The sequence below is a fragment of the Grus americana genome, chromosome 5 (assembly GCF_028858705.1).
Source record: "Grus americana isolate bGruAme1 chromosome 5, bGruAme1.mat, whole genome shotgun sequence".
Lineage (NCBI taxonomy): Eukaryota > Metazoa > Chordata > Aves > Gruiformes > Gruidae > Grus > Grus americana.
In genome coordinates, this window is record NC_072856.1 from 860,693 (window position 1) to 886,141 (window position 25,449).

General features: G+C 47.4%; 1 protein-coding gene across 1 annotated transcript in view; it reads right to left on the reverse strand.

Moving 5' to 3' along the window:
* Positions 1 to 322: 322 nt before the first annotated feature.
* BAHD1 (bromo adjacent homology domain containing 1) overlaps positions 323 to 25,449 on the reverse strand; it is a 38,385-nt gene continuing 13,258 nt past the window's right edge. Inside the window, exons 2-7 of the mRNA XM_054828319.1 lie at positions 12,250 to 13,902; positions 8,482 to 8,843; positions 6,336 to 6,495; positions 5,277 to 5,353; positions 2,774 to 2,865; positions 323 to 1,366 (exon numbers count right to left, since the gene is read on the reverse strand). Of these exons, the coding sequence (XP_054684294.1) occupies positions 1,177 to 1,366; positions 2,774 to 2,865; positions 5,277 to 5,353; positions 6,336 to 6,495; positions 8,482 to 8,843; positions 12,250 to 13,885 (2,517 nt within the window). The 5' untranslated portion in view covers positions 13,886 to 13,902 and the 3' untranslated portion in view covers positions 323 to 1,176. The remainder of the gene's footprint in view (positions 1,367 to 2,773; positions 2,866 to 5,276; positions 5,354 to 6,335; positions 6,496 to 8,481; positions 8,844 to 12,249; positions 13,903 to 25,449) is intronic.

The window sequence follows — 25,449 nt, forward strand, 5'->3', positions numbered from 1 at the left end:
AAGGGGGGAGGCTGCAAGGCAGCGCTGAGACAGCGCCGCTGATGGCTTCACAGTACGCCCAGGGTCAGGACAGTCACATACAGGGAGGAGGTTTAAAGTTGTAAAAAAGCCAAAAACACTGAAGAAAAGGGTTTGCCACTTCACCCTCCAGCCTCTAGCTTCTTCACTCTGAAGATGTATGGGGTTAAACAGGGACTGTAAACGACATTACAAGAAAACAAACCGGGAAGAAAGTAAACCCACTGCTATCGCTGCGGCCCCCTACGCCATCAGGGGAAGGGCAATCCTCGGGAGAGAGGAGGAAACACGGTTCACTGCCGGCGCTGTGCTTTCCGGGGCACGGTCAGGGCATCTGCGAGAGACGCGCAGCTCTGCATAACACCGCGTGGGGATGTAAAGCCCAGGATCCTGCCGGCTCCCGCTCTGCTCTGCGACGGAGCCGACTGCCAAGCCCGGCTGCGAGCCCCAGTCCAGGCGGTGAATCACAGAATGGCGAAGTGAGGGAAGAGAAGGATGAGGGAAAACGGGTCAGCTCTTTCCCTGACAGAGCAAAACCGATTCAAGCACGACACAAGGCCACTCTGCATCCAGGCAGGTTCCAGAGCAACGGGTGCGCTGTGACGAAGCTCTGCCCACCGGGAATCCTCACAGTCTGTCCTGTGGGACAAAGCAGCCTCCTGTGCTCTGCCAAGGATCCGCTCTCAGTCCTCACACCTCACGCCAGGGCACAAAAACCACAGAACTGTCACAGCTTGACTCGCACAACGTGCCAAAGCATCCCTCCTGCACCTTCCACCGTCCCCACCAGCGATGGCTCTGGACTCAGTTTACTGGCTTTTATCCCCTGCAAACCCCTCCCAATATATGCATCTCTAGATACATATATAGATATAGATTTACATATGCAAGTACCTATATCTATATACATATATTTATTTTATACGTATATATTTTCATTTATGCTTTTAACGAAGTGCTGTGCTTTCAACTGCTGCCTTCCTCCGCAGGGATCTGCTCCTGCGCACGCTTTTCAGTCCGAGGGAAGAGCACCGGGCGCTCTCGTCCGCAAGCAGCACAAGGTACGTCATCGGGAGCGCACAGATGTCCCAGGCAGTCAGCCTGCCGCCGGCTCTCCGGTGCCGCTTCTCCTCACCGCGGTCCGACCGAAGAACGGTGCTACTGCGGGTTCTTCAAGATGCGCCCGTGTCTGAAGTCGTAGACGTGACGACAGAGGAAAACCAGCTCGGGGTCAGTGTCCTCGGGCACCTTGCGGTGCAGAGGTGTGGAGTACTCTTCCGAGGGAGGAACCATCATGGTTTTCCTGCCTGGGATCCCTTCGACTCGACGCTTTGCCAAGGCACAAAATCTGCAACGCAATTACATTAGAGGAGTTAGCACGAACTCGTGTCACCTCCCACTGTTTGTGTTGGTCCGTCTCGCCGGACGCCACAGCCGTGGCTGCCCAAGGAAGAGGGGGGTGAAGGGGAATTAAGCTTTGCTCCAGAGGATGTGCGGTAGCTATTGCTTTTGATCCCACCCTGAACTGCAGGAAGCAGCACAACGGTTTCTATTCTATACTGGTGGATGCCATACAGTACGAAAGATGACTATGATTAATTCACCTTGCTTTTACTACTTTGGCCTCATTTTCGTTGATTAGCCCCAGAAAAGGCTTGTGCATCAGGCTGCTGCTTACGCAAACAAAGAATTCAGGATTGCCTTCAGGGAATCTCTCTCAAAGGTGACTTTACCCACAACAGCACAAAAAAATTCCTGCCAATAGCTATTCCAGAGCCCAGACGACCGGGCTGTTAGAACAGAAATGAGCTGTGTGGACCCAAAGCTCAGGGGTTTTTGGTCAGTTGGTGGGGTTTTTTGGGGTGGGTGTTTTTTGTGTTGTGGTTGGGTTTTGGTCTTTTTTTTTTTTTTTTTAAAGTGTTTTCAAAAGAAAGAGCAAAATTCAGCTTATAAAGAATTTGTAAAACAGTTTGTTATTAGAAATTCAAACAGCAGAACCCTAGGCTGGGAGCAGGAGAGTGCACTGGGGCTTAAACATCCCCTCCGCTGTAAGGCTGCACAGTCAACAGGATGCACCCAGCAAAGCTGCGGAGATTTAAAGCACCATTTTGCATTATGGATCTGTGTGTCCATTCAACCCCTATGCTCATTCTGCCCTGCGCATCCATCCATCCAAGGATGGCAGTCCTGAATACGGATGCTCGGAAGTTCTTCCTGACAAAGTTTCAGCTCAATCAGCAAGAGCTTAACAGTAAAACCCTTAGTCACTACTCTGAGGGATGCTGCTGCCAGAACACCCAGATCTGCAAGCACAACACTAGTGTCTAGCAGCAACACCGACAAAAGTACATCAGCTGGCTTTCTGGCCAGCCCCAGCACCTGGGTACCACGAGGGACCGATGCACAGGATCACTTCCTGCCACCTTAGCTTTTGGCTCCAAGCTACGGCTTTTCCTTCGCTGTCCTCCACTGATGTCGACATGCTGTGTTACCAAGGTCATACAAGTATAAACATTTCTGAGCCCTCCAAAGCATATATCTTACACAAAACAGACACACACGGACTCTGGCGTGGAAGAAGTACCCTGCAATACCCAACTTGTACATAGAGTGTAATTCATCCAGCTCCTGCTAGACCAAAGTCTGTAGGGCTGGGACAGTTCTGCTGGGTGATGGTTGGAAATGGGAAGAGAGTGACAAGAGCTGGAGACAGATGAAGGTCTGGGAGCAGCAGCAAGTTAAGAGCACCACCTACCTGCAGTACTCTGCAAAGGTCAGCACATAGCATTTCTCCTCTATGCAGGCAACACTGTTTTCATCCTGATGCCGGGATGCGAAGATCTCATTCTGCAAGAGAAGGAAGGACAGAAGAGGTCACCCAGCTGGCCAGGAGCCCCAGGGAGGCAGGGCCAGCTCCACACCTTTACCCATCACCTTAAAGAGGAGTCTGTCAAAGCATGCTCATAGCAGATACTGACTCTAAGGAGTATTTCACGTGACTCAGACACCTTCCATGTGTTTTGGGGCCTATTTATAGCATGCACCAGAATTTTATCCAGCAACACATGAGCAAAGCATTAAGAGTCCTAACCATCATTTAACGCTGCCCAGCACGCTTGGGAGCCCATGTCCAAAACCCACATGTACTGCCAACACCACAAAAGCATTTCAGCAGAAGGCCGCTACCGGCTACCCCCCCTCAGCCTCCGCCTTCCTCCTGGGGATGACACAGAACTTGTGGCCACCGCTGAGAAGTGTCCGAGGAGATGAGCTTTTGCAATGCTGCACTGGAAAAAAATAAAAGCAGCATTTTGAAAGCGCTGTTGTAATGTCTGGGAACAGCGAGACAGGTAAGAGGGAGGAAGGCTGAGTCCCATCGGGGAGGTACCACAGAGGCTCCAAAAGAGAAAAATCTCTGCAAAAGGCGCCTTTGCTCCAGCTTATCTAACATCTGACTCTGCACAGACTCCACGTGGAAGGAGCCTTGAGACCACGTCCAGAAAACCCGGCGAGCAATGCTCCTGCAGGCAGGAGGTCGGAGCATTCTCCACCCACACATTCCTCCCAGCTCCCAGGGATCATCTTCATTCATTTTCCCTTTCTTCTGCTGGAAACCCTTCACAATTCGTTTGTATGGTTAAGAATTGAAATGGAGGTTGAATAGCACTTTGCTGTCTTTACACATTGACACGCGACCAGTCTTTCTAAGCCATCTCTATATCAAAGCTAAAGGAATCCCTTCTTTTCCAACCCTTTCCTCATCCCAATTCAATTTAAAAGGCTGGTTTGGTGAGGGAAGCAGCAATAGCTTTTTTTCCCAGGGTAATTTAGGAAACTTGGCTCTGCAGCAGGCAGGATTGGTTAGATATGGGGCAACCCAGATAGAGCCATTTGAAAGAATTTCAGGTGCGGTTAGATCAGCAAAGATGATCTCTGGGAACAGGGATGCTCTGCACCAGTCCGGAAGCATTACCAGCAGGCTTTGTTTCTGCTCACAACCCCGAGGAAGGAGGCTGAAGGAAAGACTCGTGAAAGGGTCACCGTTCGGGGACACGCTTAACCAGAGAAACTGAAAATGCCACACCTTGCTTCAGCACTTTGGGGTTTTGGGCTACTCCTTAAATCAGAACTATCTGAGTCACCTTTGGCAAGCCCATCCCAGCTCTCAGCCCAAATGGCACTCTCTCATTTGAGGTCGTGTGTAATTAAGCAGGTGTGCAAAAAACTGGCTTAATTCTTCCTGGCCAGACTACTGGTGCTCTCTGTATGCCAAAACGCAACTGGAGACAGGAATGCTTCATTTATGGACCAGAAAGGCACTACATTTTGGTTTAGAAACTCATCTGTGCCCTGCAAGTCAGGCAGGTACGATTCCCCGGCTGTTCCCCAGTCTGGCTCTCACCACTTCCCTCCCCTTTTATTTAAAAAAAAGTGGAAAAAAAAAGTAAACAGGCACCAAGTATTCTGGTGGTTTGAAAACAGCAGTGAATTCTCCATTCCCGATTTAAAACCAGCTTGTTCTGTCACCCAACACAAGCCCATGCAAAGCAGAGCAAGGCATGAAGTCATAATGATTCACGCATTTTTCCTTTTAAAAAGCAAACTCTATTATACTGGCACAACATCCTCGAGTCAGTCTTTAATTCTCGTCATAAATCTATACAGGTAAAGGATGATGCATCCATGTTTCTGCACAAAACAAACAAGTTCCTGGAGTTTAAGCAGCAGAATAAGGAATTTAGGATAAAAAGGCAGCATATGATATTGGTACTCTGGTGTCTTGCAGAATTGCAGCTGGAGGTTTTGCATGGAGCTCTGCATTTCTGGGTGAAATTTCTTTTTGGAAAGGTTTCTGATCTTGATTCAGTATAAGCTCACTCCTCCTTACTCCTAAGGTAGCAGTCAAAACAACTTTTCACTTAATGCACAGGATTTTCTCAGGTTAAAGGGAGAAACATTAAAAGCTAACAGAGGCGGCCACGTAAAGAACGCAGCAGCTTCTGTTACAGCCCAGACTTTCCACACATGACAATAAATTGGGGAAAAGCCCATATACAGGACCCTGCCACTCAACACATCTGGCAACAGCTGCATCGCAGCCAAGAGACAGCTCCATTTGACTCAAAACAGAAGCTCCGTCCCCTGAGTTTGAGGCCACCCAGGAATGCAGGGAGCTACTCGGGCCAATCCCTTCTTCCTGCAGGAATACAGATGTGCCAGGATGCCCTCGCCCCCAGTTTGGCGTTCGGATGGCTCACCTGGTGCATACTGGGATTGCGGCCTCCCTGAGTGTGCTCCGGTCTGTAATACCACAGGAGGCTCATCATCAGCTCCCCTGCAAGAAGATTTATTAAAATATGTCAAGCCTCAGTTTTCTTGTAGGGTTTTCCCACTAATATCCAGCTCCCTCCTCCCACTTCATCCCTTTCATTCCCATAGCGCTCACGTAGAGGCAGCTGTGCCGTGATAAATATTTCATGCTGAACTAGGTGTCCTTTTGTTACAGCAAGAAGCTGTATGAAGTCAGTCACGCTGCTATTCCCTTACACCTTCACCTCCTTCTACTTGCGTTACATCGTCAAAGAGATCAGTTAGGCACAAAAAAAAAAATCAAATGTTCCCATCTGAAAAAAGTATCCATCCGGATGGCAAGCTGCTGGAAAAAATGCTCACCCTAAGCATTAACTCCCAGGTTAATGGCAAAAGCGCTGTTGCAGGATGACATGACCAAGATGGGCCTCACCACACACTGATCACTTCTTTCACACATAATTTTTTTTTTTTTTTTTTTTTTTTACTTTTAAGCAAGACCTGTACTTTAGAACATTTGGCACAGCCTCCTTGGCCCAGGTATCACTAGTCAGACACGGGACCTTAACATCAAGCCACGCTACTCCAGTCACTGCCTCTACTCGGGTCCCATCCAGAGCTTCTGCAGATCAGCCCGTGCTCCACACCAACTCCCAGCCCAGATGCTGGATAGAGCATCTGAGTAAACAGCAGCTCCTGGGATGTCTGATGCAGTGAAATAATAAAGGAGATCGTTGCTAAGATAGGCACTTGGCAGATATTATCTGCTTTCATGACCAGGAAGATTTTGATTACCAGTCCCAGGCTAGTGATTAAAGAGCATTTCGGTTCCTGGAACAATCTGAACGAAAGCCCTGGAGCTAATCTCTTCCTCTTCATCACCCGGTCTGGCAGCAGTGGAGTACCCTGACAAGCCTGCAGCTCTCCTGAGATCCATCACTTCCCCGGTTCCAGCTCACCCTCATCTGTCAAGCACAGAGGCAAGACATACTCTTTTGGCACAGTACCTGTTTTGGGGTCTTCCCACAGCGCCGATATCTTCGCGACATACGGCATCGATTTCTTCCGGGGGCCTGATTTCAAGAGGACAGTATCTCGTACCCGGATAATCTCGCCGTCTCTCTCCACAGCCTGATAGCTCTTGCGAACAGCCGGCTCTGGTTCATTCTATTAGAACACACACAAAAAACACGCAACCTGAGCGTAGAGTCAAAGGGTCAGTTTACTGTTTGCTACCCCAACCCATGACTCCTTCGGCCCTGCTGTGAACTAAAAACTTGCCTAAGCCTACTCTGAGCTAAGTGCTTCCACCCCACGAGATCTCCGAGAGACATCATACAGTTAGAGCACTCGTGGCATCTCTATTCCCACCAGGATGGTTTATAACCACAAAGATTGGGTCAAACGAATTCCTTTTTCTACGGGTAGGGCGTTCATAGGTAAAGGAAGTTCACTGGGGAACAGCATCCAAGTGCTCACAGATCATACACAGCCATCATTTTCAACTAGGGGAAGACACAGCTACTCCTCCTACATAGTGCTGGCAGTAAGGAGCAGCTCATCAGCTGGACAGCAAGTCTCACAAAAGCACGTATTTCTGAAATTAATATCCTTATTTCAAATTAAAAAATATTTTCTCCTTCAATGCTGCATGCGAAAAACCAACCTTCAGAAAAATCACCGTTTCATCAGCCTACCCGTAGGTGTGCATTTCCTTCATATCCAACAGCATGGAAAATTAGACATATTTTGAATGCTGTGTTTCTCTGATACAAACATTGTAAGAAAACAAATAAAACATGAAATATTTCAGATGAACAGGGCAGGGAGTGGCAGGGAGATGGTAGCATAAAGCCTTCCTTAACGAGATTGCTAACATTTCCTCTGTACCCTCTAACTTTACAATACCTTCACTTTTTTCACTATGAACTGGGGGGGTTATTTTATTTTTGCTCTGAAAACTCATTTCAGAATGCCTGAGCAGGATGGGTTTAACCTCTGGCCAGATCGTCCAGGCAAAATTGGAAGCATTATGCGCCAGGACTTAAGGAGATTAACGGCACGCTGCTCCTTTCAGAGTGTCAAAGCCTCAGCGGTGGATGCAAGAGGCCCGTCTCCTGCTTTCACGGGCATCATCCCTGCACAGCCCTCGGTACCTGGACACAGCCCTAAGAGCAGGAGCTACAAAACCTGTCCTGCACGATGCTCTCAGCAGCTCAAGGTTACACCACTGCACCAAGTTGCAGCACAGACGAGCTCGCCTGGACCACAGCTCCCCTTGCTGCTGACATTTACTGCACGCAGTTCAATGCCGTGTCCCACCTTCCCAGACAGCACGTGGGTCCAGATTTCAAGTCCACAGCTCTTATGTTTTAATAACGTGAAGGATATTGCCTTCTCTCTCAATTGAAGTGGACTTTAGTACAGTTAATTAAATTTTCTGGCAGGAAATCTCCCATCTTGCAGGAGCCAGTCTTTGCCCCTGAACACAACAAATGGGAAAGTACAGACGAGAAATCCTTGAAGGAGTGATTGGCCATGACACCAGATAAGAAGGGGGATACTGGCTGCTAGAAAAATTCTATCTGGGAGCCGGGATACCGTCTCAGTCCTCTGCACTCTCAGGGAGATCCCTGCTGGGCTACAGCCACCATCAGTGAGAACAACCTTGTAAGAGCCACCTTTAGACAGCCACTCCTTATAACAAGGCTCAAACCTCCCTCATTTTCCAAACAGGTTTGCCCTAACCCAGGAGGAAGCAGTTGGAGGACGATCTCTCTGTAGGACAGACTCATGGGTGCAACAGGTGCCACCCTTGCAAATGCCGAAGCCAGAAGTGTTCATCATCACGGCATTCCAGCTGATGCTAGCACAGGAGTAGCAGGTTTTCCTTCCTTTCCAAACCGCCTGTCATGCTGTGGAAGGTAATATCAGGGTGCACGAGAAAAACAAAGCCAACAGCAGCTCGCCCTCGAAACCCAGCCAAAAGGCACTATTTGCTTGTGCAGGAGGTTCTAGATGGCATCTAGTGACCACCTCCGCTTTGAAGCGAGACTCAAAACTCTCTCGAGCCTTCATGATCTCAGTCCCCTGAAGAAGCACAAACGGCTATAGCCGTAGCCACACAAACACTCGTGCTCCACAGACACTTACCACAACGTAGACGGCCTTCTCGCAGGCTGTGCCGACGGGCATCCAGCCGTTGGTAGCTCTCCTCCTGCTAATGCGTTGCTGCTTTGGATGGGAATGCCCTCCCGCTGCTTTGCTGTCAGAGGCGTGGAGACAGCCCGTAGTATTTCGGAGACCGGATTTGGAGCCGCTGGGAGGCTTTGAGCTCTGTGGACATTCTCGGGCCATGGTCTGAGGGTCAGAGTTGGGGGTCTGCAGGTGAGGAACGGGTTCTGCAGCCGGTGGCACGCTGGGTACAGGACATCCTGAGAGCGGGTGGGCAGGTGACGCGGGGTGCCCTGCCACAGGGATTGTGAGGTTCAGCTGGTCCAGAGACTTGCAGCCTTCTAACAGAAGGGAAGAAAGAGGCATGTATCTCATTTGAAATATAAGATGGCTACACCATCAAGACTGTCCCAAACTATCACCGCTTTCCCCCGAAATTCCCTTTACTGCATTAGAGCAGTAAAGACTCTTCACGTTGCGATTTCATTTTGCACCGTCACTGGATTCTAAAAGCAAAGACACTTCTAAGCCTGCGATGCTCCAATATGTTGCTGCCGATGACACTGCACTACAGCAAACCCATCTGAAATCCCCCGAAGTAATGCCAGCCAGTAATACACACAAGGCTGGCCAGTTTCCAAAGCAGCTCCAGCCTGTCAATACATATACAAGAAATAAAAGGCTTATCAAAACGATGGGAAGGATTAAACCACACTAGCAGAAGCGGCCAGCTTCCTTCAAAAAGCCAAATTCTACTAATCAGGGAAAATTGAGAAGATTCTCTGAATTAACTCCAGCAATATGAAACTACGTGGAACAAAACTATGCAAGATGATGCCTAGTGCTGCCTTCAGCAAAACCATGTCCCTAAAGCAGACGCATCAACCACAACAGGTTAGTAAGTCAGCTAACGCTGCCTCTCAGAAGCATCCCAGAACACCTCACACCGCTCCAGGAGTCACAAACCAAGCCCTCATCCCAGGCCAACACGTCCGACAAAGGCAAGTCGGATTTGAATTACCTGCTGTCAGCAGGAAGCAAACTCCCAGACCAATCTACAACACACCCCCTGTTCCCCACGTCAGAAAGTGGGCTTTTGGGATGACAAAGAGGGCAGCTTCAGGCCACCTCCGGGAGATGCCTCCAGACTGGAGCACGTCCAAGCAGATCTGTGGGATTGCACTGCTGCAGAGCTGCAAAAAAAGATCTAACAGTGAAAAAACATCTGAAGTCACCAAGCTCCAGCTGAATAACTGCTGAGATCCCCTCACAATAACAGGAAATTATTGCCTCCTCTCTCCCACTTGACCCTCCCCACGAGGGCTACAACTAAGCTGCCGCTGAACTGCAAGCGCGAGGGCTGCTACGGACCGTCGTAGACCGTGCTGACCCCGAGCAGCAAATGCCGCAGCAAGTCCCCCAGCGAGCCGAGACGCCGGGATGCGAGTTCAGGTATCCTGCCTGGCCTTGGCAGGCACAGCACCCAGAGAGCAGTGAATCACCTCCGGAGTATTTTGCTTACAAAAGCAGTTTTCAAGCTTGAACTAAAGCAGGATGAAGCTCCACAAAAGCATCTACTAAACTCCAGGAAAGCAGTGCAGACCTGGCCTTGCCGGCACCACGGGACTCCTCCTCCTTGGGTACACACGCTTCCAGCCCCTCCACCGGCACCAAAGCATCTCTCGTGCCTGTCCGCTCTCACGCCCATTCACACTGCGTGCTGCAAACCATGCACGGGATGGGGAAAGCAATGCCTCTCCCCCACGTATGGGGGACCACGACTGTCCAACATTACAGCCTGATCCCTCAATTTATACCAAACGGACACTGGTATTTCCACATGAACATCTCAAACACACCAAATAAGACAGATGTAACTACAAGGCATGTGACATGACAAGCTGGATCCCCTCATACCAACGCTCTCAGATGGAAGCCTGTTGCTTCCAGCCAAAGTACTCCTTTAATTCACTAAAATAACCCGCTCTAGGGAAGGATAACATTTCTGAGGTGCACACATATATAAAAATCAACTCCTAAGCCCAAGTCCCTGTTAATATTCTAGGAGACCTCCTTATACATTTCAATCCGCAAAACGACGTCTACATTATTCCGATGTTGCAGGCTTTTAAATCAAAGTTCCTCGCAGGAAGGAAATCAGAGTCAGCGAAGCATTTACACTTAGAGCCAGCTTTAACCCAGAACGCACCGCATCCAAAACACGCGCTAGAGAAAGAAGTTTTCTTGCCACTTACAAACCTACACTGAGAAAGACCTTAGCAGCGGGGTGACACACTGCTAGTAAATACATGTCCCTGGAACCACTACTGCCCTTGCCAGCACCATGAGGGATCACCGAGTTTGCAGGGAGGGCTGAACTCCAAGAAATACTTTGTTTGTACCGCCTGCATCCTTCTGGTTGCACGAAGTCATGCAAAATTTCAGGAACGGAGTAGACTGACACGACCTCGGGGCGCTACACAGAAAACTGTCAGACAAGAACACGTTGCTGAGCTGGTTGTCTTGCAAGCACTCAGCTTTAAAGAGCACTGAAGCCACTAGCGAACACTGTCTAGCTGCTACCGTAGGAAGCGGCACCATGACAGCGGGGATATTTAGGGAAAACGGAAATTATACTTCCACCAAATGCTCCTGAGTTTCAGCAGCTTCCTACAAGGGAAGATGACAAAGCCTCGCTCAAACCGAGCGCTGAACCAAAACTTCATCCACCTACCTGAAAATCTGTTTCAAGCGGCTAAGTCATGCCTCCTTTTGACTGGAGCACGTGGTTAACTGAAGCAGCAGCTTCATCTATAGACCACACCGTTTGCGGAAGGCGGCGCTGTCTAGCAGGATGGCTTTTATACAACGTCCTGGTGTCTGATAACCCCCACGCAACAATCCAGTTTTAAATATTTCAAAAGATATTTTTCAATAGCAAAGGTAAAGCCCCAAGATAAAGCACATTGGAGGACAAAGTCTTAAAAACAGACAGAGGACAGAAGAGAGCCAGGCAAATAACTACATCACCTCTTACACCATCGCCTGTTCTCATTTTCAGACATTAAGAGCAAAGATGGGACCACTACTCACCAAACTAAGAGTGTACCTGGCACTTTTATCACCACAGTGAAATTCAAGCATCTGTCCAAACAGTAGACTCTAACCAAATTGCTACACAGCCCTGCCAGAGCCAATCTATAAAATCTGAAAAGACCGCATGCCCCACACAGCTTGCACCAGCAAGAGTCTAATGACCAAGGCAATGCCTGCTTCTTCACGCCGCTCCGCGAGGATGCTTCAGTCCTGAGAGTGAGCTTTTGGGAACGGAGGAGTAACTCAGCCCGATGTGCTTTAGACTCTCCGCTCAGAGCGGCACAGCAGGATGGCGAGAAGCCTTGCAGAGCATGTAGGAACTAAAACCCACTCGTTTTACACAGATCAAAGCTAAGCAGTTAGCTCCGGCGTGACAAGTCATAAGTCACCTTCTCACTGCCCAAATCCTTCCACCGATTCTATGCTTTCCACACCAATAAGACCTTTCAGTGGGAAAAACCCTCCAGGCTAAAAATGGGGGAAGGGGAGGTGAAACGCAGATTCTTTCCGAGCCACGGTTTGGCTGCCAGAGCTGAGCTGCACCACACGGCCTGCCTCCTGGCAACGAGCTACCTTCGTTAGCCACTGTGCCGAACCAGCCCTCTGCTCCTAGGAACGCCAAACAGGATTTGCTCGCACTTTGCACCTTACCTGCTGCAAAAGGCATTTTGTAAGGGTAGTTGTTCCGTCCTGCGTGCACGCTGCTAATCCTGCCCTCTGGCACGTGCACGACTCCACAGACGCTGTAACTGTTAATTGCCGTTCCCTCTCCACAACAGTACGGAGAGTTACACCAGTGGAGTGGCTGGAAATGAGCACCTGATGGCAAGGAACTGGGCGATACCAAGAGCCCCTCGCAGGTAGCAGATTGTGAAAGCTCGTCCTTGGGATAAACGGAGCAGTGAGAGTAGCCACTGTATCCACTTTGGCCATAATAAACGTAAAACCCGTTCAATGGGGTCAGATCCGAGGATTCGTAGAGACATCCACAATCCGTGTGATTTCCGGGCACAGGCAAAGGAGGGAACTGCTGCACAGGAAAGGAAGGCTGATGAAACTCCTGTTTGGGGGTCGGGGATTTCTCTCCGGGTCTTCCATACTCCGGCTTCATGGAAGCTTGTCCACCCATAAGCAAAGGCAGTCTGTGGTAGAAACCCTCCGTGCTAGCGTAGGAACTAGACAGCGACTCGTAAGCGACAGGTTCTGTCGTCCCGTAGAGCCTAGAGGAGTCCCACTGCTCTCCTTTCCCAAAAGCGCCTAGAGTAAGTCCTCGCCAGCCACGCTGACCTTCCATTTTTAAGCTAGCCATCTCCTTCTTGGATTTGACACAATTCTTCCTACTGGCTTTGGCCCATTTGAGCGTAGATTTTGAACAGTGGTTCTCGGACTTGCCCTCTCCGTCCGATTTACTCCTCTGCTTCAGGGGTTGGTCTTTCTCATGGGTCAGCTTCAGAAAGGCCACGGCATTCAGGCTGGCCAGTCTCTTTGGGGTGGGATGATAGGAGATGGCACCATCCTCCCTCTTTGTCCCATCATCAAAGACCTCATCTAGTGAATGGTCACAGCTATTGCATTTCTGACTGGGCTCATGCCGGTTTTTTCCTTTACCTGTTTTCACCGCCGTTTTTTCCAATGCAGGCCAGTTGTCACCAGCTTTGCAATGCAAGCTCTTAACAGCACAGTCTCCACCAGCTTTAACGGAGTCTCTCCGAAAACGCCTGCCAGATAATAAGCCGTCGTCCCGTTCGAAAAGCAGATTGTTCACTGCCTCTGCGTTCAACGAGGCCAGCCTGCGCTTCCTGGGCTCTGACTGAGCAGTATCAAGGTCTTGCTCTGTCCCTGGATACATTATTGTGCACTTTTCCCCAGATGAATCACTCTTCCCTGCTCCCACAGGCTGAACCTGTTCGGGGAACAAAGTAGGTCCCAAACCCTCCATCCAGCTAGGAAGGTCCTTTTTTTTACAGCTCTGGGTCTGTTTCGACAGAGATCCAGCCACATCCTCCAGCCTGGTGAGGAGCACTTTGCAGGTCTTTTTGTTCACCGAGGGGTGCATGCGTCTCCGCAGTGGGTACGTCTTTCGCACTTCATGCAAATTCTTGGTTTTGTTCGTCCCTGCAAACCCACTCGGACAGTTCGCAGCCTCGGTGGCATCTCCATCCCTCTGCTCGCCACACTCTGCCTCGGTCCTGTCCATCCTCCTGCCGCCTGTTGGTGATGAAGCTTGGCCAGCAGAACCAGTTGGATGTTTCAGAAGGAAAAGTTGTTTCTTCCGGGCATGCGTCATAGGATCAATGTCCAATCCTGGGAATGAACAGAAGAAAACATCTATTAACCATCTCCTCACAAAGCACCAACCGCCAATTAGGAAGTATTTGGGGAAGCTTGTTTCTATACACAGTAGAGTCTTTTTGGGTGAAGGCCAGTTAAGCCAATTAAGGGACAGGATGCAATGAGATGTGGTTTAATATTAAGCCATAGAACATGACAGTAATTAAAAGCAAGGTGGTGACAGCAAATGCCACAGCAGCTGGGAAAACCAGGGTACGGCCAGAAAGCTGCTTCACCCTGCTCCCAGCCCAAGCAGGTTCCCTGTTACACCGATGCTGTTTCTAACACGTTCAAAATTCTCATCAAATCTACTAAAGCTGCTCTGAATGCTGGTCCAGGGCATACAGCAGAAATAAACACCAGGTATTTGACTGCTTGCATGTTGATACAGGCAAGCTGTTTCATTGTTGTTTTCTGAAACAATTAGACAAAAAGTCCACCTACTCATGTAAAAAGAAAACTTGGTCTACTAAGCAGAGATCTGCCAACATTACTAAATACATGCAAATCTCTATGCAGGTTAGAACCTGGCTACCCACTGCTGTTGTCCTTCCCTACAGTTGCATTTTACAAACAGTGTGGACATTAAACAACCAAATCATCACATTCAGCAGAGAGGTCCTAAAAATACATTTATGGGAAGAAAAATAATTACTCATCTGTAGGTCATTCCTGACTTTTCACTTAGACGTTATGTCAAGTCACTGTTCAAAACCAACACAAATTACTAAAACATAAAGAGAAGAAGCTGCACCTGGAACAGGATCCACCTCGCTGAAGGCAGGGCTGAGCAAACCAACACGCAGCACCCTACGGAACCTGCTGGCAGACCGGACAGCTTCAGCACATCTGGCCTTTCCCAGCCAGGCAAAACCTTACAGAAGTGCTCTGGCTCTGGTTTACCGAAGAGGGAACTTTGCCTGCAAACACAGAGGGCATGCCAGCCTCAACACAGAGGGCATGCCAGCCTCCAGAGGAGGATGGCTCCCTCCATGCAATACCTTGCAAGAGGTCTCCGCGGAAAGACGGGGAGGAAGCATCAAACCCAGAAGAGATGGAGACAACTGCTGATCGCCTTCACCCAAAGCATCAGCGGCTGCCTGCTCTCCTGCAGTCACGCAATGAGTGCATCGCAGGCTCTCTGGCCACACCATGAGTAGGAGCTTACTACTCACTGGCCTCTACGTATTTAGTAAGCAAGCGATACGAGAGGAACAGTGCCATCAGGAGAGCCCCTTCAGCCATGTGTTAACTTCCCGGGTTATCCAGCAGACTAAACTTGATTTTTAGTTTTCCTGCTCCATTTTTAGCAGGAGGGTTACCACATCTTTGGCCTTTCAACTTCAGCAAGTGAGCTGCAGCAGGCTTGTGCCAGGTATTGGAGGAATTAAGCAATTTTTCAGTCTGGAGGAGCACACATTCACATAAGCTGTAGGTCTAATGCCAAGAAAGGCTACAGGTAGGTGATACTAACCTATAAACATTAAAAAAAAGTCAGCCTAATTGAGTGATATTGGATTAGATTAATGAAGCCTGTATCTGAGCACTGGAAACAGCAGAAAAGGGCAACTGCTTGCATTTAACGGTATTTAATAAATAGGCAGATTCCTTTTATTGGCACCAAAGGGTCGGTTTTCATATTAACATCAACCTAGGAGCAATTCGATCCTCCCTGCATCAGGTATTTGCTGGAACACCTCTCAATTGACACAAATCAACACTGGTCTGCCACTTTTGAGGCTCTTAATTAAAGCTACTACTGCTTTTGCAGCAATTAGAGCAAAGCTACCAAACAACAAGAACTGTTTATTTGAGATGGTTTAATCAAGCTGATAATTAGATTATCTATTTGAAATAAGCTCAATGTGTTTTAACTGACTTGCTTATATATGCATTAACTAAAAGAAACTTAGGAATTGAAACCCACTGTGGTTTGCACATTGCTTTTCTAGATATCGGGCTCTTCCTGACATGTCTTGGCGTCACTGCCCCCTTACATCCCATTACACACAGGATATCTCCCACGGCTAGTGCCCAAATGGGAGTGCTCGGCGGGCAGCAAGCATTTATGTACATCCATGTTTCGCTGATAAGAAAAACAGGTTCTGGAAATTAGGAGGATGCTTATCAAGTCAGACAGACAATTTCCTCCAGAATTTGAATTCTTCTTGCACAAGAGGCCAAACTGACCACACACAACCTCTGGAGTTTGCAAGAGGACTGTAATTTTAAAAATAACTCAGGCAGAGCAGGGTTTGGCAGTGGTAGGTCAGGCATCCTATAGAACCACGCCCTGGGGAGGATAACTTCTCCCAGCTATATGGACCAGTGGTTTCCTTACAACTCTCATGCTACTTTCTGTTGTCCCTACCAAGAGACTGAGCCTCTGGCAGAGGTGCAAACCCCAAAATAAACAGCTGTGGCTTGCCTAAAACCAGCGGCAGCCACCTCTTTCCCCTCAAGCTTTTGCAAGCAGCAGCCTGAGCTTCTGGCCACCCACCACACATCCCTCACTTGCTGGCGCTTTATAGCCCGTTAGCATTCAAACGAGTTACAGTACCTATCAAAAACTGAGTACTATAGCCATGACTCTGTTCATGCCACATCTGCTCTACAGTTAGAAAAAGTCTGGTAGGGATTGAGGGAAGGGGATTTTCCCATCAGGGAAGTAGAGTCATTAACAGCACAGTGACCTTCTTCCCTGGTTGACCCCATGAGGAATGCCAAGACAAACAACAGCTTAAATAAAATATCTTTTCTGGAACCTAAGCTTCCTAAGCTAAAGCATAGGAATGCTTTAAGTAGCAATACCCAAAATGAAAACTGATTTTTTTTTCCCCTCCCTCTTTTTTTCTACATGCATTTCCTAGAACTGTGAGAAATCCATCTCCCTCCAAAGTCCAAGCTAGACCCGTCTTCCAGCACGGAACAGGTAGCAACGTCTTGCCGCGTTGTAAGACATTTACAGCTAATACTCTAACCCAGCTTTCATCGCTGACAGGCTGCAACCAGGAACGTCAAGAGAAACTCTCGAGTTGAACACACAAAGATGACAATAGAAATATCGAGTCAAAAACGCATTAAAGCGGGAAGAGCACTAAGATTCAATGCAATCCATTTTAAGACTCTCAGATGCCTAAGTCCTCTGACACCAGTTCTTAGGCACAATAGTAATCAAGCAATCACAGGCAGCTGGGGTTTTTATTTATTATTTTGTAATAAAAGGAGGTTATATCTGCACAGATCTCCTCCTTGGCATCTGGTCTCTAAGTTTTCTCCCCCACACTCAGAGGTCAGCTGCTCTAATACTACAAAGCACTTATCTGTAGATGAAGAACAAAGTATCTGGAAATTTGTGCAAAGACAAAAATAAGCCAACCCCTCACATTTTGGCATCATAGCCAAGTCAATCCTTTAAGTGCCAGCAAGAAAAACACCAGTACTGTCCAGCAACACTTCCATGTGACTGCAAACCCTTTGAAATCCAGCTTTACAGCAGAAACACAGGACAACATGCAGAAATACAATCAAAGTAACTTAAGCAAATGCAGAAGGCAGCATTACTTTCAAAAGTTTCCACGATGGATTCCTTGGCTAAAAACAAAACAAAAACCACCCCAAAAAAACCCCTGAGCCAAGTTTCTCTCCGACCTACTCAGTTTGGAAACCAAAAGTCATTCTTTCAGATCACATCCCATCAAAAATCTGAAGTCCAAAGTCAGGTGAATTCTGTTTGCCTTCAAATGCATGACTGAATCCCATTTGCTCTGCACTGGCTCCATATTATCAGTACATTATCAGTAGAAATAAACCAGGTTTGAGTGGATCAGTTACAAAGCATGGTTAAAAGAGGTTCAGTTTCTACACAGGGAACTTCCTCATGATATCACCATGACAAAACCACCGCCACGACCTGCAGAGTGGTTTGTAGGAGCTGGAGTGTTGTTCATCTCCCAAGTCCTTGTTCTGACATAATACCCTAATGGAGGTGGGAACAACCAGGTTTAGCATCTGTAATGAATCTTGTTGTTCCAGAGTCATACGCAACATGAATTTACTACAAACCATCATGACCAATGAGGAGGGGAAGATACCAACAGCTGGCTCTGTATCCCACAGAAACCAAGTGCAACATTTAAATCTGTTCCTTGACATCTCTTTTGGAGCCTGGAGAATTTAATCTATTTTTCTGTTCTCCATGATTTGTCAAACACGTGCAGAAAGAGTCACCCCGAGCCTCACGCTAAGAAGGGCTTGCTACAAGACTGCTATAGTGATGCCACCACCAGTTTTGGAGAGGTGTTCTGATAGGCATGAAGAAAAAACCTACAAAACCAGCAATTCATGCACATGGCAGGCACACATCCAGCAACAGGCACCAAATAGCTTTACAAGATCGCCCTAGTGAAAAGGGTCATCCTTAGCATGCTGGACTACCAAGAAACCTTTCCATGCCTACAAAGTCACCTGTATTGCATGGATTGCACTGCCGGGGGATGCTCCTGCTCCTTCAGTTCTCAGCAAAAAGCACAGAGCAGCTCAGACTACCGGCTTACCTGTGATCTAGCAATCCGTTTTCTTCCCCCAGCATAACACAGAAGCAGAGCTTTTGAACGCTGCTCAAAACTAAACCATCTGACAGTCAAGTGTATCATGCCTCAAAGGCAGAGTCATGCCAAGTTTACTTACAGCGAGCACTGTACTCATTTCAGCTGGGAAGGGAGAGCGTCGGGCTCTTCATCCTCCTTCCACCTCTGTATTGGTTCACAAAGCAAAGAAGAAAAACCAGCTGTGCCAGAGGTCTCTGAGAAATCACAAGATAATCCAAGAACTGAAAGCAAAGATACTTAAGCCAGAACCACCCATTTACTGCTTGCAGTTGAGGAACTGAATTGTTGGAGAGAAGACATTCAGGTATAACTATCAGAAATGAAACAAGTTCAAAGCAGCAGCTCAGTCTAACCAGCTGCATCCAGAGCCCACTGAGCATTTTAAAGCTAGTTGGAATTGCTGCCTCCTCCCTCAAACTGGACTAGTTCTGAAAAACTGTCTTGACAGCTGTTGAACCCAAACCACATCAGAATAGAGAAAACCCCCAAACACTGGTCCAGTTTCCTGCTAGGGTAAAACCACTACCCAAACAGCAAAATCAGAAGAGAGTTGATGCCTCATTAGCAGGAAAATAAGCAAGTGTGTTAACAGCTGCATTTTCTGTAATCATGCAGCTGCAGCATCTGTCTCTCCCTCTCTATCACTTGATTGCAAGTGAAATTAGAAGAAACTAGTCTGGGACTACCCATTCAAGCACCATTTCCTTTCCAAAGCTTCACTACGGAGATGCACTCGTTCCAAGGAGATGATGCCAAAAGCACAGAAATTTAAAGCTTTTAAAGCTCCTAATCCATTTGGCACTTCAGTAATACACAAAGAGTTACGACAACACGAATCTTCCTCTCCATGCACAGCATCGTTTTGTCAACCTCCAGCCCCCGACTACTTGAAGAAGTTATATCCATTTAAATTGGCGCAGCTTATGCTATGACAACAGCCGTATAACTGTAAGTATCTGGAGGATTGGCTCCTTTTTCCCTGCTGCTTTTACAGTCGAATAACTCTCGGTGCTATAAGGGAACATGTTGCATGAAGGAAGCCTCCCAGGAGCTCTTGGAAATCCAGACAAATCACAGAAGCATCAGGTATCCCAGGCTGAATTAGCTAAACGCTGCCCAAGTCCCACAAGTGGAAGCATTGTTTCAATCTCAAAAATTTAGAAAAACCATAATTGTTGCAGGCTGTAATTTGTCTTCCCAGGGTCCAGACCCAATTTTTCTCCAGAGGCCCATCGAAAGCTCCATCATCCACATGCTCCAGAGAAAACTGTTTATACAGAGCTCATTAGACTGCAGAAAAGGCTTGCATCCCTCTCTCATCAACACAACCCTAACCATTTGCCAACACCTCCTGAAAGCCACGTGCACACTGTACTGGAGGACGCAGCCCATGCCTCCTTAGCTCCACAAACGCTCGGTTGGAAAAAGGGATCTGGGACAACTCTTGCACAGTCAAGAGAGGCTCTCTGGAAGCTGTACGGGACTATGCTCCGCTCCACTCCCTGGTCCAACACCAGTAATTATAACTTCGTTGCGAAAGCCGGTGCTCCAGCCACACAGCTGGAAGTATTGCAGAACACGTGTGGCCGTGATAAATTACAGTGCTCAAACAACTGCAATTACAATCCGATGCTTTAAAAACAGAAGTGCTGTACCTGTCTGAAAGCAATGGCAAGCTGAGAATGAGACACGCTGGGGTGCAGTCCCTGCTTGCAGGGCTGACCGCTTGCATAAACACGAGCTGGACCTGTTAACACCCTGGCAGAGAGGCTCCTCAGCTGATTTCTTGGGAGGGCCTGTCCTAGCCTTGATTATCTGGTTTCAGACCTTGCCTAGTGGCAGTGCTCTGAAGTGCTTTGCAGGGAAGCCAAAATTAAATTTCTCTGGCTGTTCTCACACTCTCCACAGCCCCAGCAAGCAGCATTCACGAGGAATTTTTTTTAAAAAAAAAAAGGAAAAAATGAAAAGAGAAATCCCTGCTGCACCACCAAAGCCAGACCTCAACGCATGAGAGCCTAATAAACAGGAGCATCCGGAGCAGGCGCAGAGCCCTGGGCAGAAGGCGCTCCCTCGATCCCAGCTCTCATCTCCTCTCTGCAGGCAGCATTTACGACCAGCACCACGACACAGTTTGCCAGCCCCGGGGAAAATGGCCCTTTCATAGCCTCAAATGCAGAAAGTGGAATTCAAAACTCCCTGGCCAAAAGCAATTTGGAAAGCCCGAAGAGGCCCACCGCACGGGCAGGGAGGGCGTTTCGCATCTGCTGAGCCTCCCCTGCCATTGCTACAGCACAGCGACCAGCCAGCAGCCACGTGCAAGCTCCTGCTCCAAGAGCTGCGCTGCACAGATATGCCCACAGCTACAGGGAGGTTTAGCTTCAGACCTTTACATCCTCCACAAAGGCAGGCACATGCTTTCGGAGAAGAGATTGTATCAAGAACTGTTCAACTAACTCTAGCTGCCAAGTAACTTTTTTTCCACTTAGGAGTAAACTGCTTAATTCAACTCACATCTAGTTGAGAAAAGCCAGCTCTTTCAGTACCACTGGGAGAGAATGATGTACAAGTTTGGGGGAGACTGGGAAGATGTTTCCTTAAAATCAATGACAAGACATATTGTTTGGGGGACTAACGCAACACCTGGAAAAAGCACATTCCTTTCCAGCAAGGCACCAGCTTTCCTCTCCCCATTACTGATGCTAAGAAGCCATATTCCTGCGATTCATTTTCAATGAAAGGCTGCCGCTTCGGTTGAATATTCGGTAAATGCCATAGTAAAAAATAAGTGCGGGAAGTAATATGTGACCTCAGCAATTCAAACATCAGTTGCCAAAACCAGATGAAGCTTAGCAGCCGCGGTCTGTTTACATATTTGCATTAAAGTAAAACCAAAGTTTCTGAATGCTAAGCCTTCGCTGAACACCTATTTGTACAGCCGTGGCAAATACTTGCAAAACCCACTTCCTATGGCCTATAGGAACTACAGGTTTCCACCCCCAATAGCTGCCACAAGCCTTTTGCTTGTGACCCAAACATAAAGCAGTGGTGTTCTGTGTGTCTGCATCAAGTTCTGATGCTTTTGCTGTTTACAGCCTTGGCAAACAGCACCGTGAAATCGGTTCAGGTGAGTTTAGAGCTCAAAGGCAACGGCACAGCCACAGCTTCATACTCGTTCCCTGGAGAAGAGATGCAAAAGCTGTGCTTATCCACAAGCAAAGCCACCCTCAGCTCCCTAAAACTCCAAACTCACTACAAAACCAGGAAAAACTGGAAGCAATTGGTGATCAGGCTTTTGTTCTGCTCCCTTAGCTTGCTCAGAGATAGACAAAGTGACCATCCTCCCTCCTCCGAGGGGACACATTTCTTTTGCCTTTCAACAAGTTAAAGAGGGATGCACCAGGACGAGAACAAAACTTTGGGCCAATAGACGTCTTAAGGGTGGTAAAGCATACGGCAGCTCCCGAACAGCATTTTGATCCTACCTTCCCCACTCGTGCTTCCTCCAAGAGAGCCTTGCAGCCCTAGCAGCAGGAACCCATGGCCACTCCAAAATTTGGGGCCAGTAGCCACCAGCTTTGGATGTTATTCTCTAAACTATCTCTTTGTGCACCCAGCCGTTCAGGGGCTCTAGGGAAAAATAATATGCAACCATGTCATTAAGGACACAAGCAAACAAGCACACACACAGAAAGCCAACCGCCTCCCCAAACAGAAACCAGTTCTTTGCCAGTGCAAACACTGTTATTCCCATGGTGCAGAGCCCACCATCAGCTTCTCGCCTCTCAAAACCAGAGGAAAACCCCCAACAAAACAACAGAGCGCGCACCCTGGATAACCTGACCCAACAACAAAAGCCTAGGTAAGGCAAAGGAAATCCCCGGCATTTGCAAGTGCAGGAGATGTGTACGTGGAGGTGCGTGTGGGAAATCAAGCTCAGCTTGTCTCAAAGCTGACAACTTTGAACTAAAGCACTCACACTTAAGAGACACTTTGACACTTGGCCTTTGCTATATCACTCCCCGGTGAATCAGTCATTAAGGTTTCCTTTTAATGAAGGCAGGCAGAGTACAGAGATTAGGCAAGACGAGCACCAGAAAGGACGGGAGGTGCACAGACTGGACCACCTGAGAAACAGGAAGGCTGAAGCATGCACAGATTTGGCAATTCTTCTGAAACAGCCCAGAGAACATCAGCAGCAACTACTACTACACATAAAATACTAGATATATTTAATATCACACATTTACAAAGAATTGCCTATTAGAACTTTAAATAGGTTCCACAGAAAGCTGTCTATGTGACGGCTACACTAACAACGCCCTGTAAGATGCCTATAAGTAGTTTGAAAAACCAAGTCAAAAATACTTCAGGACAGCTTTGACAGTCATGTTTTTAGAAGGAGCACAAGCTTTGCCAATCAAGTTAATCAAGGTTTAAAAAAAACCCAAGCCCTGCTCATCTGATTTTCCATGTATGCAAAATGCAAACTAAATTCCTTCACGGCAGAAGGCTGAGTCTGGTAAAATATCAATCATATGTCACTTTGCTCAGATAGCTCTGGCACCACTCCTGGAGTGGACAAAATGGAATAACAAATTATTTCCAAGACTTTATTTTGAAGAACAAGGTGCAAGATTTTTCTATAGTAAATATTAAAGCTCTTCTATATATTATAATCACACCCTTCCACAACCGCTTTAGGAACTTCCTCCAAGCTGCTCAGCTTAAATAATTCAAGATGCGCCGTGATTTCATGTATTACACGTGCATCTGCAAAACCGTGCTGCCTTTGGGAATGTCGAGGGCAGGTGCATCCCCGCCAGCTCCTCTCCACGAAGCTGTCACTGCCATCCTATCTCTGGATCGGGACTTCCCCTCTCCTCTCTCCGGTCCGCCTCCCTCCACAAAGGTCTCCATTCACTCTCTCAACTCTTTCAACTGGAAACTGTCAGCACGGCACCCTTGAGATCCAAAGACAACATGTTACTACTCAGCAAACTCCAAAGTTGCTTTAGGGGAGAAAAAAGCAACACAGGAAATTCAAGGAAGGGCAAGGTGTTCCTTCAATATAACATTTAATTAACCAGCCTAAAATCTGTCCCAAAATGCAGTTTCAAGAACATTTTTTTTTCCCTTTAAATAATCTCCATCTTATTTTCCTTGCCTCAGAGGAGCATCCCTCAAAACCGTCTGACAACACAGTGCCCCAGCTCCGTGTCCAAATCCTTGGCATCGCAGCTCCAGGTACGGACTCTATCAGTTATCATCTCCGAGAGGAGTGCAGAAGAGAGACCGGATTTTAAAATTTAACAGACACACATGCTTATAACCTTGACTGAAATTTACAGCAGCCTTAAACCCAGGCAGGCAAAAGAAGGCTATGTTAAATAACAAGTTCATGTAATACTTTTGAGGATTCCTGTGCTCTGACTCATCCCCAGCTGAAATACATTGACCAGAACTACCTCTTCAGACTAAAACTGTAGTCTGAATGTATTTTCGGTTCTAGATTAAGTACTTAACACAGTATCATCTTTCATTTCTTTCTGTGCAGTTTTAAAAGTAGTACCACATTACTTCAGCTTGGTCTATACAAAGCCAGTTGCCCATAAAGCAGAACACCTTTCTGGGATTTCAAGTTTCCTCCATCCTAAATTTTGATCCGTCTTTATATTCAAAGTGCAACAGATATTCCAAACAAAAACAGACTTTCTATTTCTTTATTCTCACTTTCCTACCACCACTTGAAATACCAGCATCCTCCACACACTTCCCCAGCTGAGGACACAGGGGACAGACGACAACTCATGCTGAGCAGTTTTCCCTTTGGGGAATCCCTTCGATACCAATCCAGAATTCAAGTCAAAGACAGACTTTACAAAACTCATCCATTCCCACTAGGACCCCTGTAGCCAAACACTCTCCTTTCCTGGATGTCTTACAACCCACAGCACCACACTGAATGCTAAAGAGAACTTAAATCTGAAGCTGACTGCAGCATTTGAACTTAGGCAGTAGGAGTCCAGATGTGGCTGAAGCTTCAGACTTTCTCATCAAATAGGGCACAACTTCTGCAGGTCTAGAAACTTGGAGCTCCAAGCAGGGAAGAGTAGAGTGACAGGACTCCCATTACCATCCCAGGACCTATAATTATCAGGCGTCCACACAGGTTTCATTGAGACACTAACCCACCTGAAGACATCTGTGTGAAATATTTTTATGCATTTAAAAATACACTTACAATTTCCTTTTTTCCTTCACTAAGTACAGTATCAATTAACACTACACATACAGATGTCTGTCTACGCATCTTTTAGCGGCACAGTTACAACCAAGGTAAAACCGCCAAGCCTCCCTGAACTCACCGTAGTACCTTCCCCCCCCTCTTTTTAATGTGAGAGCACAGTGGTTACGAATGAGTACAAGGTAAGTGAAAAAGCTCCTCTTAAAAATTTCACAACTCAACTGGTTCAATGTATTGGGTCAGTCAAAAAAAAAATTCAGCACAACTGAACAGTGCTGCAACACCTTTGCATTTCTTGAAGGAGAACAAATTTCTTAATTCCTAAGGTGGTGTTAACACACTCACCTGTACAGCTCAATTCAGACAAGGGGGTTTTAGTTGCTTTGTTTTTTAAAAGAGCATTTTATTAACTGATTCTCCATTAAAGGGAATCAGCACACAGGAATACACACTCCGGTAAGGTGGCAGGTAGAGAGGTGGAAGACATTTACAGACTCAGGGAGTCAACATGAAGCGTACAGGAAGCCCCAAAGCACAATCGCACTTGTACAGAAAATGGATGAGATTTTAGTCTGGAACCTAAAGTTACCAGCCTGAACCTCCACCAGCCACAAAGTGCTTAAAGTTAATTGCTTGGTGATTACACTTGTCATTACTAAGCAATTA